The sequence below is a fragment of the Athene noctua genome, chromosome 1, assembly GCF_965140245.1.
Source record: "Athene noctua chromosome 1, bAthNoc1.hap1.1, whole genome shotgun sequence".
In the NCBI taxonomy this organism is placed as follows: Eukaryota; Metazoa; Chordata; class Aves; order Strigiformes; family Strigidae; genus Athene; species Athene noctua.
Genome location: NC_134037.1, coordinates 147,910,489 through 147,929,653, shown reverse-complemented (window position 1 = coordinate 147,929,653; position 19,165 = coordinate 147,910,489). Strand labels below are relative to the sequence as shown.

Genomic DNA, 19,165 nt, shown 5'->3' with positions numbered 1-19,165 from the left:
AAAGCTATGCTGCCAACTGACCACACTACACACACATACCACATTATTTCCAGAACCTCAGTTTGAAAGTGAACTTGGATGTGCTGTGAAGCTAGTGATGTCATTTTTGGTGAAAGTACTTTAAAGGGCCTGGCTTGTTTTGGTCAGCAGAGATTACACAGCACACCACGAAATTAATTTCAATTACAATGCAATAATTACTTCTGTGGCTTCCAAAATTCCCCCCAGAATTTCCATGGGGCGCAATGTGTTGCTCTTTGTTATACCATAAATTTCTTACAGCTCTCTTCTGTGCCTCAGAAGCAGTTGTACTTTGTATACAGGGGCAGTATGTAGACATCTAATCTCAAGAGTTTTGTACCCATTTTGACACTAGAAATCCTCTCTATTAAAAATTAAGATTGCAAGGTGCCCCACCAAGCAAGGATAGAAGGGTGATAGAGATGCAATAGAGGTTACATGTGGACTATCAGCTGAGAGTCCTACATGCTTACGCTAGAACATATTTAAGGAAATAAGAGACCCAGAACACTTTTAAGTTCAGCTGTTCAGGTAGTGACTTCACAAGCAGACTGCAGCCCCTAACTTCATGTCAGCATGATGGGATCTTTTTCTGGGGAAATGGAGAGAGACTAACCTGATTGCTTCCTCAGCCACTATCCAAACTCCTTCTATGCGAAATCATTTTGTTTCCTGACATTCACACGTCCCTACTCCCACTCATATTCCCTTTGCAACATATTTGATTATTCGTCTTCAGATAAATCAAGACCTTTTCCATCCTTTTTTTTTTTTTTTTGAGTTATGCAGACAGAAGTTCAAGGTCCTAGGGGACTAACGGCAGTGTGGACCAGTGCACTCCAGCCAACTGTAACCAGAGAAGTCTCAAGCAGTGAACTGTCACAGCAACAGAAACAAGGAGACTGTAAAAATCTGCCAGGAACATCTTTGCATTCCCAGCCCATACCCTCTGCTGCACTGATCAAAGGCAAAAGAGCACCATAATAATCCTGGTACTGTCTATAATTTGGGGTCTATCCTAAATCCCAGCAGCAAGCGAGGTGACATCATGTGAGGGATATGGAACATGCTCTCCTCCAACAAACAGGCTCTGTCCTGGCTAGATGCTGGCAGGGATTGAGCAAGAGAGATGAACTGCATGATCCCAATTTTGTCAGGCTAAGGATGGGCCGCATTACTCCGGCCCTAGCAGGGTAAACAAGGAAAGAGAGAGGGTACATAAAGACAGGACTTTCCAGGCCTTATATCTAGGCTAAAAGTGCAAGCATCTACTTCATTCAACATACGCTGGCTTCAAAGCCCAGCATGCCAACAAACCACTAATACAGAGTGCAGTCTGAGTACTCCTGGCCGTTGAATGTCACAAAGGTAAAAACTAAGCTTGTTTGGCCACTCAGCCAGGAAAGGCCATGTATCATGGTAATGCAGCACTCCCTATGTACTCTTCAGTTCTGGGTCACCAAGCGCATCTCTCTACCCTGCCTCCCACATAAGGAGTCAAAGCTTCCTGGCCAGTAAGAAGGCTGCTAGGCAGAAGCTGCTTTCTCATTTCATAATCGTACTTTCCCTTAGTAGGCCACAAACGGTTATTTCTCTTTGGTTATTTCCCTACTAGGGTACTACATGTGCAAATTACCATCTGTACCTCCAGAGAGAAATCACTATCCTGTGTTAGAAGAACTGGATTTCAACAAAGAGTAGAGATGTGTCCACAGTTGTGCTCTTCCCTCTCTAGCTGAAGAAGGAAAACAATTATTTTTTACTTTTTTAAATCCTAAGCACGCTTCATTACAGTGAAAGCTTCTTATTTCAGTCTTGAAAACTGTGTGACTGCAACTTTTCAGGAGGAACACTTTTCTTCTTTGGAAGTATCTCAGGCCTTCTGTACAAATGCTCCATACCCTGGGCCTTGGGATGCCCACTGGCATAAAAGGACAGAATAAAGCATCTTCATAGTTGTTTGTCCTCCCCCACTAAAAAGGATGAAAAAGCAGGAGACTCTTTTCAACAAAGCCCATTAGCCCTGAACTGGACCAAAAAGACCATTTAATCCCCGACCCTTCACTATAACATACACTTGAATCAGACTTGTAGTCACTACACAGCTTGGGAAAGATTCACAGAAGCGGACAACATGGCTCTAATCTCTCATTAGAAGTCATCTGCATGCCACCCTTCTCTATAGAAGGGTTCTAGTCTTGGTTTTCTTTAGTTTTATTCTAAAAAAACCAACTGATCAGTGTTTGTAACCTTATTATAACTTGCCTGATTTATGTCCCCAGCTTAAACAACTTACTCTGTCTTTAGCTGAACCTGTCTGGCAACAGAATGAGAGAAGCAGGAATGCATTATATGCCTAATTCAGACAAAAGCAGCAGCAGTTTGTTAGTTGGTTACAAGCAAAACCATCAACCTTACCTAACTGGACATCTGCTCTACTGCAGGCTCAAGAAAAGCACCTGGTCAAAAAACAGCACCAGAGCAAACATGGGATGTTTCCAGACACATTTTCAAGGCTCCTGAGGACCTCCCGTGAGTTCAAAAATGTGCCACAAAAATCTTCTGCAAAGTGGGGAAAAAACAACCACAACAGGATCCATTACCATCACACCACCATATTCAAGGGGCCCTGGATCTAGACTCCAACATACAGAGCATGGCACACAAAACCCCAGTGCTTTTCTTAAGTTTTTATTCTCCAAGACAAAAAACCCCCTCAACCCCAAGCTTACAGATGCAGGTATGTGGTAACAGGCAATTCCCAGTAGACACTGATGACACTGACTATCAGGGTCTCACCACACAAGCACTTGCAGTGTCACAAGAAGGGTTGGGGAGGTGATATGAACTCTCCTTCGATGAAATCTGAGTTCATGCTACATTAACACTGAGAAAAATAGAACTCTACAGATAACACTTGATGTGGCTTTGCTCACCTTGCCACCTATATTTAACAGTTTGAAATACTGTTATTGGCATCTACTGGTCACTTGGGAGAATAAACAAACCAGAAATCTAGTTTCAGTTGCGGGGTTGACAGATCAAGCATGCCCTGTAAAGCTCAAGAACAAAGCAAAGTTAACTGTAGGAAAGCTGGTCACGACTTTGAAAGCTGAGAAATAATTGGATTTTAATAAATTCAGGTTTGAAGATAAATGTCATATCCTCAGCTAATTCGGGAACTAAAGAGCAGATTCACAAAACAAACCAGTGTTCCCAATTCTAAGAGCTAAGCATCAACCTTCTCCTAAATTGCCATCTCTTGCTGAGACCTTTGATTTAAGCTAAGTCAAAATATCTGTTCTTCACTATAGTAAGGCCATATGTAAGCTTAGAATCAACCCCTAAGAGAAGTTTTCTTCTATATTAAAGTAATAACAATTTTATATTAAAAAGCATCTGCAGCCAAGACAGGAATGAGTTTTCAGAGCATTTCTTGACTTCTGAATGCTTGAAAAACACTGTATAATTTTAACAGAAAGGAAGAAACTGAGGTTAGAAGTTTACTAGCACAAATCTTGAAGCGCTTAAACAGAAACCAGATTTCAGGATCAGGACCTGTTTGGTGTAATTTCTTCTGAATGTCCCATTTAATGGCAGATCTCATTGCTCAAACTGTTGGCTTCATGCAACCCAGGAAGGAAACTCCAGGATCCAAATCCTACACAGTGATGTAGTTTTCAGCTAAAGAGTATATTGCTAATTCTTTCACATATGTAAATGAAAAAGTGTTTATAAGCTCCATCAAGTTTGGTTTATTAATTTGTGCTCAATCAGATTCACACTGAACAGGCTGCAGGGTGGAAAGGAGGAGTTCAAGTTTATGGAGTTAATTTACTCAGCTTAAGGATTTACACATATTGGAAAAAAAAAAACAAAAAATACTGATCCCTATTTACCCTATGTCACCCCATTCATCCTGCTTTCCTTCCCTGCTCAGTAATCCAAACACCTTAAACCTGCAAGAAAAAAAAGGGAGAATAACCAGAAGCCAGTTAACATCTAGATTTACAACGGAAGAGATGCTAATTACCTAGGTCCTAGGTGACATTTTTGGCTTTTCTAAATCATTTTAGCCAATACTTCTCCGCAAAAATAAGGTACAGTCTCCCCATAGACATGGGTTACCTTTAGTTTCCAGACAAGTAAAGTAGAGTAGTGAAAGGTCAAGTAACCTGACTGACAGAGATCCGGAGCAGGCTGTTCCACCCAAGAAGCCTGTACCCAGCCCATTACCCAGCAGGGAGGCTGCAACCACTGCATGCAGCTTCCCTAGTTGCAAGTCAGCCAGCACCAGGGACCACAAGAGGGAAAAAACTGACGGAATTCACCAGTTCTCTGTCTTCCAAAATATGACTCATATCTGCCCTGGCACCAAATCATTCACTCTTGAACTGAGAATCTCATGACCTGCCTTTCTGCAGATAGTGAGCTCCTTCATCCACACTATTCCAGCTCCCTGCCCTCTCCCTGCTTCTTCATGGAGCTGTTCCCTCCAAGTTTTACCTCAAGCCTCATAATAGCTGTTACTGGAAGAAGCCCCCAGTAGTTTAGTCTGTGGTTTCTACTTCCAGCTACAAATTAATGCACACAGGCACACAATGACAAAGCGTGTTCCTGCCCATTAACAGTGGCTGGAAAACACCAGCCTTTTTTGCCAAAGAGTTTCTGCTGTATTGCTCTTCATTCATGTCCATGATAAAGGTTTTTTGCCTTTAAGAATCTTTCTGTTCTCCTTTTTTGAAACTGAGTATCTCTCAGGGTCATTGCAGGGCATCATTTCATTTTAATTGCAAGTTCAACATCAATACTCAGCTCATATTTCAGCAGCTCTCGGTTTATCTCAGCTTCTTCCAAAGTGAATGATAATACATTGCTGTGCAATGAGCTCACATGCAGATGTAATCCAGAGTTGAAGATTGAGACACTTCCCTTAAAGTTCTCTTTTATTTTTGCCTCTCCAGAGCTGTGCTGAATTGCCAGCTCAGAGCAAAGCCCAGCTCCAAACAGTTTGCTCTCATAACATACTTCTCAATACAAGGTTAAAAGCTCCCTTCTATCTGCTTCCCTCAAGGGAAAAGAGAAGTCATTTCTGTGGAAATCCCTGTGAGTGTCTATTGGTCAAAGACACTCTAAACACTAACCTGGATTGCCAGGTTCAGGGTAAAAGGAATAAAAAATTAAAGGATGAATGCCAAAGAAGAATTTATGATGCCAGGATAAAACCACATGGATTTCAGAGACCGGGTGCCTCAGCATTAAAAAACCAGCTGCAGGCCAGCTGGAGCCATTTGAACTAGACACCCATACACAGACCCGCATCAGATAAGCACTCTGATCTCAAGCAAGTTCCCTGCTATTTGACTCCCACCTTTCCTGGCCAGCTCAGCTAAGGCTGAGGACAAAGGGGAGCACAAAAAAAGGAGAGTCTTCTCTCACTCACTGCTCAGCCCTTGCAGTGCAAAGGCACTGCCACTGGAGCAACACCTCCAGGTGATGAAGACAAATGAGAGATTTCAAGGTGGGTGGGTAAGATCATAAGTCTTACAAGAAACTGTCCTGATACACTGGCTTCAGAAGAACAGCAAGGAACACAAGACAGGTGTGTTCCAGGCTAAAAGAAAGGCTATGTACACATACATCATCCAAAAGCTCAGAAGGAAAGAGGATGCATTTGAGTTTCGGCAAAAACGATGCAATGAAATTAAGAGAAAATTTCAAAATAAGCACTGGCAACTCCTCTTGTCCATTGCATTGCTGGACAACCTTTGAAAAAGAGATGGCAGAACCTCTGTTCTAGACTGGAAAAAACAAAAAGAAACACTGAAAACTATTAGTCTTCATATGGGACAACTTCCCTCTGCCCCCCAAAAAAACTTAGTTTGCTTACAGCTACTGGACATACAGCAGGTATTCATTTCATGAAATCAGTCTAGTGATCCATGTTATTCCTAAGGACAGACTAGAGGATTCACAAGACCCTCACTGGTCTTAAAATATACCCAGCGGAGAACAATCTGCCATTGATTAAATATTTGAAAACTAATGACCCCCTAAGGCTCCTCCTCCCCAATCCCGCCCCCCAACTTCCAGTTTATATAATTCAGTGAACAAAATTCACATTTCATTTTTTAGTTCAGGAAGTTTCAAACAGATGCCTTTACATTAACATTTCAGACTGTTAACCAAATGGAATAAATACATCCCTCTGCAACAGCAAGTAGAGGAAGAAGAGAGAAGGTCTCTGCTTGCAGCCAGCAAGTTCTGCCTTGAACGGAAAGAATCTGAACAAGACATTTTCCACAGATGTTCATGGAAAGACATTTCAAAGCACTGCCACATTTCAAGCCTATTGTGGCAGGAAACACTGAAGTTTCATGCTCACAGTCCCCAGCTCATATATAAAAAGCTTACAGGCCTCCTGCCATTCTGATAGATCATATTGCACAATGCGTATGCACGCTAAAAACCCTTTCCTGAAACATAACTCAGATATCTGGGAGGGAATCAAACTGACAGGAAGGACTTCCAACCCTAGGCAAGTTTCCCCACCCCCTATCAAAGGGGAATCAATAAAAACAACTGAGACAGAAATTCCTCCTACCACAAAAAGCTTCATGTAAAACCCTTTAAGGACTTCCTTCTGATGAAAATTCTGCTTCCATATTGATCACCTCCCCCCTTCATCCCCCATGGTACAAGCTGAAAATAATAATTCCACAGTTAGTCCACCCTAATTGTGCTCATCACATGTCCTCATCATGTCCAGAGACAAATGTCCAGCAAGGATATCCGAGTAACAACTGAAGGACACAAAGTTCATCCATCAATTGAAGAAAGGAAGGTATTTCAATCCAGATTCTAGATGCCAAGATTATTTTGGGAAGCAGTTCTCCAGTAAATTGTGCTTGGGATCTCATTTCTCTCTTCATTCTTTTGTAAAGAATGAAAGGCTGACAGGGCTTGAGGACCATCCCTCCCCCTGCTCCAGCCCTGCTAGTGGAATTCACACATTCCCAGGGAAGTTCTACAGGCTGCCTCCCTTTCTTCAATCCATGCTCCAGAAATCCTATCTGGGTGAAGAGGCTGGGAGTAGAGGGTGACAGCAAAAAGTCAAGACTGCAACACGCACCCTTGCATAGCTCACAGGTTTCCCTCTAAACCATGGATATTAATAGCATCCCGCCAAACTTTTTCGATGGGACTTCAAAGTGACATAACAAGAGCAACGTTGAAAGAGTCACCAACCACTACTTCTGTGCAGGAAAGCCCCTATGTAAGAGCTTGAAGGAGAGGGGTTTAGAACAGATTTCATTCTTGCTAGTTTCTTGCATCACTCCTTTTCAAATGCTGCTCTCCCACTGTGTCTAACCCAGCTATCAAGAGTAACAAGGCTAAAACTATAGCCCATTAAACCATCCTGAGAAGACAATAAATCTACAGCAATATTCATTTGTGACAGTAGTGCTTTAACAGGCATTTGGAACATCGACAACTAACATTATTTTCAGAACAGTAACTTACCATAAAACTAAACAAAAAGGCAACCAGAAGTTACCTAGAACTGAAAGAAGCATTGAGCTGAGTCAACGTCCTCTCTCTGGTCAGCTTAAGTCAAGCTGCACCTTCATTAGGGTTTGTATCAGGATGCTACATTTCAAAGCTGCTTACAAAGTGATGTCGTCATTGGAATGCTGTCCCCCTATAGACAGTCCTTGTCCTTGTCCCAGTGTGCCTAGCACAAGTTCAGTTTTTAGAACTCTCCTTATAGAGAACAATTACCTTAGTTATGGATGCAAGCAGAAGTCGGGCTGTTCTTGCCTAGTCAGACACATCTTCTAAAAACCCTACAGACCCACTATTGTAAGAGGAAAAACTCACATGAAGAACGAAGGATGCAAGGAGAGACCATCTCTCAAGCTGTGCTTGTGAACAGGAATGGGGAAGGTGCAGAAGATTTGAGATAAAGCAGCTAACTAGAGAGCTCCAACACAGGATGCACCTTTGGGCTACACAGAGCTCTTCAAAACTGCTCAAGATGTCACCAGCTTGGTTTATCAAATCATGAGATTAGCCCTTCACTCATAAGTGCACAACCATTATAAAAGCAACTCCTACAGCACTTCCCACCCATATAACTTGACAAAAAGTCAGTTTTAACATGCATCTCTGATGATCCAAACCAATGCTGTCCCTCTCCCTCCCCCAACAATACCCCAGAACCAGCACGCTTTTCTAGAAAAATCTCAACAGGCAGGCGATGTTACAGCTGAAGGTGAGGGTTTCAGCAAGGATGCGAGGAACAGGATGCACTTCTGGGTATTGAAATTCATCCCAATTTGTGGAGCTTTGTAGTCCAGCCACAACCAGTGGCAGAATACACTTGCTGAAATGGCTGAAATGTTACCATTGCCTTGACCTAACGATTTTCGGCAATTACACCAACAGGAAGGTGTGCTCAGGCAACTTCATGCTATACTAATTTAATCTGTTTTGGAACAGAAATCCAGCTTGTATTAATGTTCTTCCAGAGCAGCCACTACCTAACAGCAACCTAATGATAAAGCTGCCAAATGTGGCAGCAGTTATTCCATACTGAGAACCAGCTCTGAGCCTGCAGGACCATAAAAGCTGCATTAGTAAAGAAAAACCCTGGGGTTATGATTACAGCCAATTCATTAACATCTTTCTGTAAACAACCAATAGCACAAAGGATGTAAGTACCACCTAAGGGGACAAGCAAAGCTCTCAGCCATCATACCATGTGGTTGTATAGATCATACATGATACACGTTACAGAGAGTAGGCATTTCCCAGAAATAGGGAAACCACTGGGAGAACATCACAGAACTCTCTCCCTTTCTGGCTTAGACACACAGCAGCCAGATTCTATACCAACCTGACGTCTGGAAGTCTATCTGGATAGGGTTGGATAAGCCATTTACTGCTTCACGCCACATGCCACCACCACCTGGAGACCAGGCAGTCACCACACAGCGATACAGCCCAGCATCAGAAATCTGGGTCTGATACATCCTGTAACGGAACTCATTCTCCTGGACCTTCTCCAGAACCACACCATCCACACGAGTCTGGTCCGTCCAATCCTCCAGCCGCACTACTGAATCCTGGTTTAAGGAGATGATGCGAGTGGTTCCATTGGGATTCGACTGATCCGTTAGTGGCTTCTCAGCTGTAATGAGGACAGAATAGCGTGGCGTCTTGATGTTTTTCGAAGACACTTTGCATGTCATCTCAAAGGTGTGGCCTGCTACAAAGAATGGCTTCAATTTCACCGCCTCCACTGTAAGCGTGTAATCTGAAGAGGGAAGGAAATAAGCAGCAAGAGAGGGGTTAACAAATAGGTGCAGATATTTCTGCAGAACCTTTCAATGTAGATTACAAATAAGCAAAGCACTTTCTTTGGAAAGACAAATCCCAGCACATTTATCTAAACACATATGGACATCCTAGAGTGCTAGTACACAGCACACGCACACCAGTACACAACAGTTTGGGTCAAGATGCAAGAACTGAAACAAACACCAAATACTGAGCAGATAATGCAATACACAGGTCATAGCACAACAGAACCTCCAGAGTTTTTCTTATTTGGAAGATATTAGTCAAGACTCAGAGTCACAGTTTTACACTGGATCTTGGAAGAGCACCCTCAGTGACAGCATACAAGGACACTGCTGAAGTACTCATGACTAGTGACAAAAGCCACCACTAACTGAAATTAGCAGCACTTAGTGTAGCTTCTTTTATGTCCCTTGAAAATCCACCCTAACAGCAATCCAGACACATTCAGCAATTGAAATTGCATGACAAAAAGTGTTGGTGGTAACAGAAGTCACCTGTCTTGAAAGTTTGGTATACTTCTGCCTCCACATGTGTTGTTTTCACTTGCTTCTCATGCATGCAGCCTGAGTATAACCTTACCAGAAGCCTTGACATTTCCCAACAGCCCATTTGGCATCAAGAATTCCAGCAACACTTACTGCTCAGTTTTCTTCCCTTTTTACAGCATACTTCAAGTCTGCCGGCTCCTCAATCCCAAGAATCCCTTAATTACAGGGTTTGGGCAAATTATACATCTAGAAGCACAGCCCCAAGACACAAAAAATACAAGCTCACAGGGAGAAATTGAGAAAATGAGGAGTGATTGAAATCAGAACCAGATAAAAAGGAAAGGGAGTTGCTAGTTTCCTGTCACTGTGATGAAGAGACATCCTGCACACCCAGGTTCTTCCTAAGGACAGTAGGGCTGGGACAGAACACATAGTTTACAGCCACTTCCCAAAGTAGCAGTATTGCAAAAATACAGCCAGCCGACTTTCTGGACTTGCTTTGCTACAGCATATTCTTCTTTACCCCCCTTCATAAAAACCAAGTGTAGACATGTTAACCAAAACACTACATAGATCACTTTTATGCAAGATGAAACTTCTCAGGAAAAGGGAAATAAGCAATGGTGAGACTGTAACACAATTCCCCAAAACTGAACTAAAAGCAGTAATATTTATGCCTTCCCCATAAGAGCAACAAGATACTTGTCAAGATTACATTTTGCAGTGTTTTGCCTTCAAGCAGCAGTTTTCACAATGAGTAAACACAGCCCACAAGATGAGAAACTCAGTATGACAACTTTAAATCAGTACTGTATAAAGCAGATCACAGTACAAACCTATATAAAGAAACAGCAGGAGTGGCAAAGGCTGAGCTGCTTCTAGTGGTCTAGCTGAGCACAGGATTACTTGATACTCCACACCAACACCCCCCCCACACACACACACACTTCCACCCACTAAGCAAGTGGGAATACAAGAGTCACACATTTAGGCAGTCAGGGTACAACCACAACTGAAGCTGCACACACAGTCATTCTCAATTCCCTTGTGAGAGAGCTCATCATGCATCTGATTCTAAACTTCAAATCTGTCTTTTCCTCATTCTGTGTCCACGAGACTCTGGTATCACCCTCTTTATAAGGTTGCAACATTTAGGAGCCCAGCACAGATCAGCTTGCCACATATTTTAAGAATATAGTAGACAATTATATTTTGCCCCAAAAGACAAAGCACAAACAGCTAGCCATACTTTTTTGCCATGTATTGCTGTTTTCTAGGCCTTATGAGGAGGCTCTTGGCAAAAATCTCTCCTGATGAAAACATTCTTCATGCTGTTGATTTTCATGTCAGAGCTCTGGGTCCTAGGCACCAAAAGGGAAACTTTGCATTTTGCCTCTCATACATGTGCTTAAGACAAACACCTTCACATGATCACAGCAGTACAGATGTAGTTGAGAAGATACAACTCTTCCCTACTACCTGAGCTCTGAATACCTTACTTCAAATACTCCCTGAGCCACAGTTCAGACAGCAGTACACAGGGGAGTGTCTTGTTCCCTGCAAGGACTGAGCAACTTTGTTCCTAGACATACTTTCCTGACTTTCCATTTGAGGGCAATATTAAAATGCTGCTTTCACCATTTATTTTTGCTAAAGAAAAAAGAGAAAGGAGTGGTGGTAGCATGGGACAGCAGTAGAAATGCCATTTTCCAGAGTTCGTGGAAAAGAACACCTGAGGCCCACAGATGCAGCTGGAGAGCAGTCATAGAATTCAGAAGTGTTAGACATTTGGATATTGAACAGAGAACGGGGAGACATTCTTCACAGAAATCATCAAGGTTGGAAAAGACCTTGAAGATCACCTAGTCCAACCATTAACCTAACACTGACAGTTCTCAACTACACCATACCCCTCAGCACTATGTCAACTCAATTCTTATGAGAGTACTTTCAAAGATTTTTCTCTACCTTTCAAAAACCCAAAGCTCCTTGGGTTGGATGAATACAGAAGGTGACGCTCCTCCACTTACGTGAGGCCATAAGAAATGCAGACTAGAATAGAGAAGGGGACAAAAAAACAGTACATGCAGGTGCTGAATGCTTATTGTTACAAAAAAGTAAAAAAAAAAATCAAAGGAATATTTCTGAATCTGCAATAATATTAGAGACCTACATACATAGTAAAGTAAAACAAAAAAAAAATCCCTATATCCTATCAACTAGAAAAGTCTGTATCACCATTCCTAACAGCATGGTTCTGTGCCAAAATTGTTCTACTTCAGTAGCAGCAGACAAAATTTAATTAGCACTCCATCACCCCCACCTAGAAAAGCATGTAGTTGTCTCTGTGTGTAACAGTGCACGTTATGAGACAGAGGAGACACCAAAAATTTGGCAATTAGGTTAGAAATAACAGTAATCCACAAGGAAAATTAAGTGGGAAACGAAAGTTTCTTCATGTTTTCTGTATCAACAGAAACTACTCATCTCATAAGATCTCAGAGCGTGAGACGGGCCAGAGAGGCCAAAGAACATTTTATTCCAAGACAGCCTACAGCCTAAAATACCATTTCTAATCTTCTGAGAATTGCCAAGACAGCAGTCAATGTCTGTGTCTTGACTCATACCCTGCACACTTGCCCCTCCACACACACACCTGCAGTCCCATGCAGTGTCTCATCTCCTTCTTGTAGACCTTTATGAAACAAAAACACGATACACACCCTAGTTGGTCGTGTACAGGAGATTACAATCTGCAGATTTACACTGGAAATCGGTAGGGGAAGAGATCCTCAGTAAACATACCCAAATCTTACAACCAGTTTGGGCGCTACTCCAAGACGGAGGGCTAGCAGCAGAAGAAATCTTACCACTGGCCAGTCCAAGTGGTTACGCCACACTGTAATTCTCCTGTTGCTCTTCACCATAAAGTGCATATTCAGCTTCAAGACTACTTCCTGGGTAGTGACCAAAAAGAGTTTTCACCTCAAAGCCAGCCAAATTGCTAGAGAAGCCTAACAGTTATGAGGGCAAAGAGACTTTGGGGAACAGCAAACACCTTCCCTGCACTCCGCTGACTCCAGTTGGAAAAGCAGCACGATGGCCACAACTAACAGTAACCTCAGGGCCTAATGTCTCATCAGCAGCCTCAAGGAACACCATCTCAATATTCATAAAGACTTCTTCATCCCCCAGTGCACTAGCTAGATTGCAAGTACAGGGAATGCAACAGACATTAAGGTAATGACAGCTTTGCCTTCATAGGAGGAGGCGGCTATACAACACCCTGAGGTACAACTGCAGCCCCAACAGCTCTGATACCAAAAGCTCTGAAAATACAGCAGGCACACTAAGGCCTGCACCACAGCCTAATACACATATGCACAACACAATGGTTGTCCCCACTGCTGCATACACACAACTAGACCACCCTCACTGGCTGGGTCCTCTGCCAGGCAAGGAGCATAAGCACTTCACCCTCAGGCAGCCATGGGCATGAGGAGGTCAGCCACCCCTCACTGGGGCTTGCACACCTAACTTCAGGCACTTTCATGTTCCTATATCCAAACTGGCATATATACCTGGCAGCTTGATGCCATGGGTATGGGAATTTCTTTGCTTGAGATGAACTGCCTGTCCTTACTACACAATGTCTATTATATACCAGCAATGGTAAAGACAAGTAGGTGACAGAAATATTACCTGTTCTCTATTTATAGGCTTTCTGAAAGATTAAGGTGCCCTTGCTCCCATTTATATGTGATGGGAGGGCCTGGGCAAGCGTTTAGGACAAGTAACATTATGTTAAATACAATTATTTTGTAAATTAAAGACAGAAGTATTAACAAAACCTTGAATAATAGTACCTTTGGGATTTGAAATTTCAATTAAAAGATAATGTTCTCCTTTGCAAAGACTTCCATGCATATTCAAAGTCAACAGCACTGGTATAAGAAACAAACACCAATTCTGCATTCCACTACAAAGAGCAACTAATAAAATAGGCAGTACTCACACAAAATTAATAAACAAAATTATCTTTTAAACTGTCAAACTTTCTTCTCGGTTGAAAATCATCTACAGAGACAGTCAAAAAAGGTTTCTTCCCTTCCTTTACCCCTTTTTACTGATTGGAATTACTCTAAATAAGAATATACTCTAAATAAGAAAAAAATAACAACATAATTTATACTTTTCAATGCTTTGTCACCTTAGTGGGGAGAAGGAAGAAGAAACAAATCAGGCAGACCATGTCAAAACCAATGGTGATCTATGATAGCAATTGGCTGCATTTGCAAAGCTGAGTAAGAAGACATGTGAGCATTATTGGTCCCAACAGGACAAAATAGAAAAAGAAGATAGAACACCTCAAATTAAAATGGGTAAACATACAACTTAAACACCACACACGAAAAGGCCTTCAACATCTTCACATGATGTTTACATTTCAAGCAAAGGTTTCCTTATCCTGAACACCCCTCTGTGCTGACTGAACCACAGACAAAACAAAAACCATTTTCCTTTCTCAAACTCAGGACAACCTTTTCCAAAGTGGGATTTCTCTGAAGTCCCCCTCCCTGAGCACTGCTCTAAAGTTAACATAGATGATGCAAGTAATGAAGTAGTTGAAAGAAAAGCCTCTATGTAGGCTCAAGCGATCCAAGGAAGAGGCACATTTCTGTTCTCTCCTTAGGCAAACATGTGAGAGCCTGGCTGCTCGCTTTTATAAGCACTGGGAGCAGTTAGGGACTCAAACCACCAGAGATACTTGTCAAAACAACAGTCAGAGAGCAGAGGCAGCAGCAGATTAACTCCTTCATAGTTGCTGCCTACAGCACTGGGCTCACAGCCGAGTCTGGAGCTCACGTGAATAGGATATGGCAGAGAACAGGGCATGCAGAGAAAGGCATCTGGGGCTAGACTGCTGAAAGAGCATGGGGGAGGCATGTGAGGGGTGGAAGGGAAATCAAACCTATGTATTGCCCCCCCCTCCTTATATACATATAACATTCCTTTTTGGGAAGATAAGGTGTTTGCAGAGCTTGCTTTCACATCATAAATCCCCCAACTCCAAGTTTTGCCAACAAAATGTACTTTTCAGCATGGGGACTATAACATTTACATTTGTGTTGCAAAATTAGCAGAGTTTTTGGAACAAAACCAGAAACAAGGGAACGTTCACACCTGTCACGGTTTGTTTTCCCTCAGAAATCTCAACACAGGCTGAGACTTTCAACTCCAGCTGGTCTCTCTAGCTGCTCCGAAGGAGATGATCCATTACGCGTGCATGCACATACACACACACTCCGTGTTGTGGCATAACAACTGAACTAATTGTGATAAGCATTCAGCATTAATGAGAGATCTCGTTCCTGCTGGAGAAGCCAGCTTCAGTGAAAAAAATGACCTTTCGTGGATGATGCTTGGTCTGGGGATGAAGAGAGTACTGAGCAAGCAGCCCACCATTTCTCTCTCTACTGAAGCAGAATCACAGCAGAAGCTCTCCAATTCGCTGTTTATGGATAATCCCTCAACAACTTTAAACTAATTTCAAACTACTTGTCTCTAAAATGTAGTTATCTGCCTGTCACTGCCTGAGCTAGACCATTAAACAAATCTATGAGGATAAATGCAGCTTAGCTAAGCACAGATTCTTGCCAAAGACTTTATATCCTAGGTTATCCTATTCCTTCCGTCCCTATCCAACAGACCCTCTTGCATGATCTCCCACCTAAGCGAAAACATTATCACTCTACAGGACATTCAGGATACACACACCCATTTTAAACCACTATTAAGTGATACAGGTAATTCTATCTAGCTTTTAAGAAATGCTCCCAGAAAGAGTTGAAATACTGACCAGAACTAGCTCACTTCTGCTTTAAAAAGGTCCAAATACAAGCAGATCACTGAATGACTTTGCTCTGCCACCCAGTTATTTTTTGATACTCTTTTACTACTATGACCATGAACTTCCTCTGAAGTGCCTTTTAAACATGGGCTTGGGAGAGAAAAAAAATCTCTTAAACCGGCAAAGTGAGTGACATTCCTCTCTTCTCCTCAAGACAAGCCTGTTGCTAGTAGCAAGATACATCCTAGAGAGACCACAATACTCCAAGTTATGAAAGGGAGAAATGACCCAAGTATCACTCCTGGATGCCACCTCTGCCACAATGACAGCCCATCTCCTGGAAGTCTCAGCATAGTTTGACTGACATCTCTGCTTTGCATTTCCACTCCAAACTGATGCATAAAACTGGTGAGTGCTGTTAAGTAGTTACTTCCCTCCACAAATAAGAGGACTTTACAAAAGATAATAGCGTTTTCTCATTTTCACAACACAGAACCCCATTTCCAAAGCCCATTAGCAGGCCTTCTGGCTGACAGGCCAACTCAAGAGAAAACTCTCTCAGCTATCCAAGTCTTTCAGCAAATAGGTGAAAGGTTCCTACCTTGTGTAGCCCAGAAAATGCTGACAGATGCAGAACTCACATCTTTGCTCTTTACCCAGCTGTTGTTGCGGTGCCTACTCCATGCAGAAACAACACAGAAATAATCCCCTCTATCACTTTCTGAAGTCCACTGGATTCGTAAACTGAAGGTGTCAACAGCCTTTTTAGAGAATATTATTTCCCCGTTCTGAGTCCGCTCTCTTCCCCTGTCCCCAAGGAGCAGAGTCCAGTCTGCATCCATCGTGGCCAGGAGTTCCTCTGTCACCACATCGTCACTGCGCAGGCGCTGCCTGTAGTACCAAGAAACTGTGAAGCGGATGTTGGCTTTGGTGTCCTGTGAGTTTGTGATCCTGCAGTTGAGCTCTGTGGGGTCATCTGAAAACTTGGGTGTTTTGGAGGCATTCAGAAACACCTCATAGTCTGGCTCTGTAGGAGAGGAAACCCAGAAGAAAGCGGTTAGAAGCTACAAGCAGAAGGGAGAAAGTGCCAGAGCTTATTAAGAGATGCTGCTAACTTCTAACATCCAATCTAGTCTGTGAAAGCACCTGAGTTAGAAGCCAAGTGACAGAATATGCATTTTTCTTACAAGACCTGGGGACTGGAAACTTGTACTCCAGCTCTCAGACTTGCACCAGTCTAACACAAGTACCCCTAGGCCTACATGTCCAAACAAGACCTTTCATTTCATATGTCTAGTCACCATTTCAGAAAAAGAAGGACTAAGATCTTGTTGAGTAAAATCACTCTCTTTAGGCCTGGCCCAAGAACCCATCATATGGGTTCAGTTTCAGCCCATCCAGTCACCTTTTGCACCTGTTCACATGCCTGGGACAGCCTGCAGCAACATGAGACTGGTTATTCTCTAGCTTTGGACTGACCAGAGACATTCCATTTCCCCAATTTCTCTCCAGGGTAAGAAGCCATTTTCCCATCCTGAAATGTTCTCTTTTCCACACTTAACTATCCCATCATGTCTCTACAATATGATTTAAGAACATCAGAAAAATAACCCAAAGCCAAACACCTCACCCACCCACCCACACCGGGGGCACAGGTACCACCACTGGCACTGGCCACAAACAGCACCAAGAGCAGTGCACAGTAAATTGCAGCAGGCAGCATAATAAACACTAAATAGATTAAGAGTTGAAGATGTGTAGATCAGAAGAGCTTCACAGCCTCAACAGAGAAGTACGTGTCATACAGCTATGAGGCTGGAATACATCAAGCTTGAAAAGAAGTGCCTGAAACTCATGGGTTAAGAATGGAGCTGTTGTATTTAAATCTGAAATAGCTGGCTGTCCAGAGCCTAAGAGTGATAAGGCAGCTGCATGACTATTTTCTCTCAGACTACAGAGATAGTAAAGGAAAAAGATTACAGCAAGAACCTCACACCACAAGGAAATACATATTTATTTACTAGTGTTAGAATATTTTTCTGTCTTACTGTCTACTATAATTCAGAAAAAAAGACTAGCTTTCCAACTGTTCAGCCAATACTCATCACATGGCTTTTACATCGTTAAGTGTATTCAGCGCTCTATATTTATTTCTTGCTCTATGTTTTATTTGGCATTTTTCCCTCCTAGAAACAATTAACTGAAGCTATAATTGGGACACAGAAGGCAATCCAAGGCTAAAACTTGGGCTTAGCTCACCAACAAGCCAAGATAATAAAGCATCTTAATAGAACCGCTGCGCAAACTGTGTGTGCACATGCACTTTCGGACTTAAGATGCGAAGGATAAAAACAATTGTATCAAGCAAGCTGGCTGCTGCTGTGTCAGCTTGCAGAAAAGATCTCTCGCCATTAGGTGTTATGTATGCAGTGTCCTTGCATCTAGCAAGAACAAGGGCATTAACACACACCAGATATTAAGAGTATCTGGTGATGCTGAGGGTGAGTTCTCTGCAGTGTTAAGTAACACACAAGCATAAAAGTACTGGTTACATAAGTCTGTAGTACCTACTACCAGTGAACATAAGTGCAGATTTCTGCACATTTTCACTAGAAGGCAAAATAAAAAGAAAATGCACAGAATTCCTCAGCTGTGACAAAGGCATAGATTATTAATGGTGACCAAAACCTACTTTTGGTGTAAGTCCCCATATATCCTTCCGCTACACTACTCTTCCTGTCTCATTCACAAAAGACTAGTCTTTTCCAGAGCCTCATGATATATTGCTCATGCTCTGCAATTCTCTTATCGCTCCCCCCTCGCCTCCCCTTCCCCCCCAGAAAAGATGGCATTCAAGAACAATTAATATTTTTACAGCAACAAAGCCTATGAAAGCAAAAACTCTTCTCTAGACAGGAACACAAGGAAAAAGCTTCAAGAAATTCAAGTTCTTAGACAATCACTTCGGGTTTGTTTTATTTGCGGGCAGGGGAAGGACTGCTAAGAAGAGTTTTGGCTTTGACAACACCACTCCAGATAGGCACTTCACCCTGACAAGACACTCAAACAGAGGATTTAGAAAGAATAAAAGACTGGCTGGATAAACTTCATTCCTCCACTCTGTCAGCTGTCAAAGAACAGTCTCACTGACAGTTCAATGACTTAATACTCCAGCAGCTCTTAACTTCCATTAAGGAGGAGGAGTTGGTGAATTCTGGATGCAGTTGAAAACGTCAACTGCTGAAAATTTATTCTACTTTCCCTTGCCCTAGCAACAAAGCATCTGCTGAAGAGCAGATTTTTTTTTTTCTCTCCTGTTCCCAAAAAATGCCAAACTGGAATGGAAAGAGTAAGGAATAGTCCTACAGGTATCGGCACTACAAGAGAGTACATGAGCATGCAGTGCACTTGTGCATGTATGAACACGTGTACATACATG

At 42.4% G+C, this 19,165-nt stretch overlaps 1 protein-coding gene across 2 annotated transcripts in view; it reads right to left on the bottom strand.

Annotated features, from left to right (window-relative positions):
* The window catches only part of PTGFRN (prostaglandin F2 receptor inhibitor), a 69,961-nt gene that overhangs the window by 13,239 nt on the left and 37,557 nt on the right, over positions 1 to 19,165 (bottom strand). For both annotated transcript variants that reach the window (XM_074900543.1, XM_074900552.1), the window contains 2 exons: positions 16,328 to 16,753; positions 8,921 to 9,340 (listed from right to left, as the gene is read on the bottom strand). In XM_074900543.1, the coding sequence (XP_074756644.1) occupies positions 8,921 to 9,340; positions 16,328 to 16,753 (846 nt within the window). The remainder of the gene's footprint in view (positions 1 to 8,920; positions 9,341 to 16,327; positions 16,754 to 19,165) is intronic.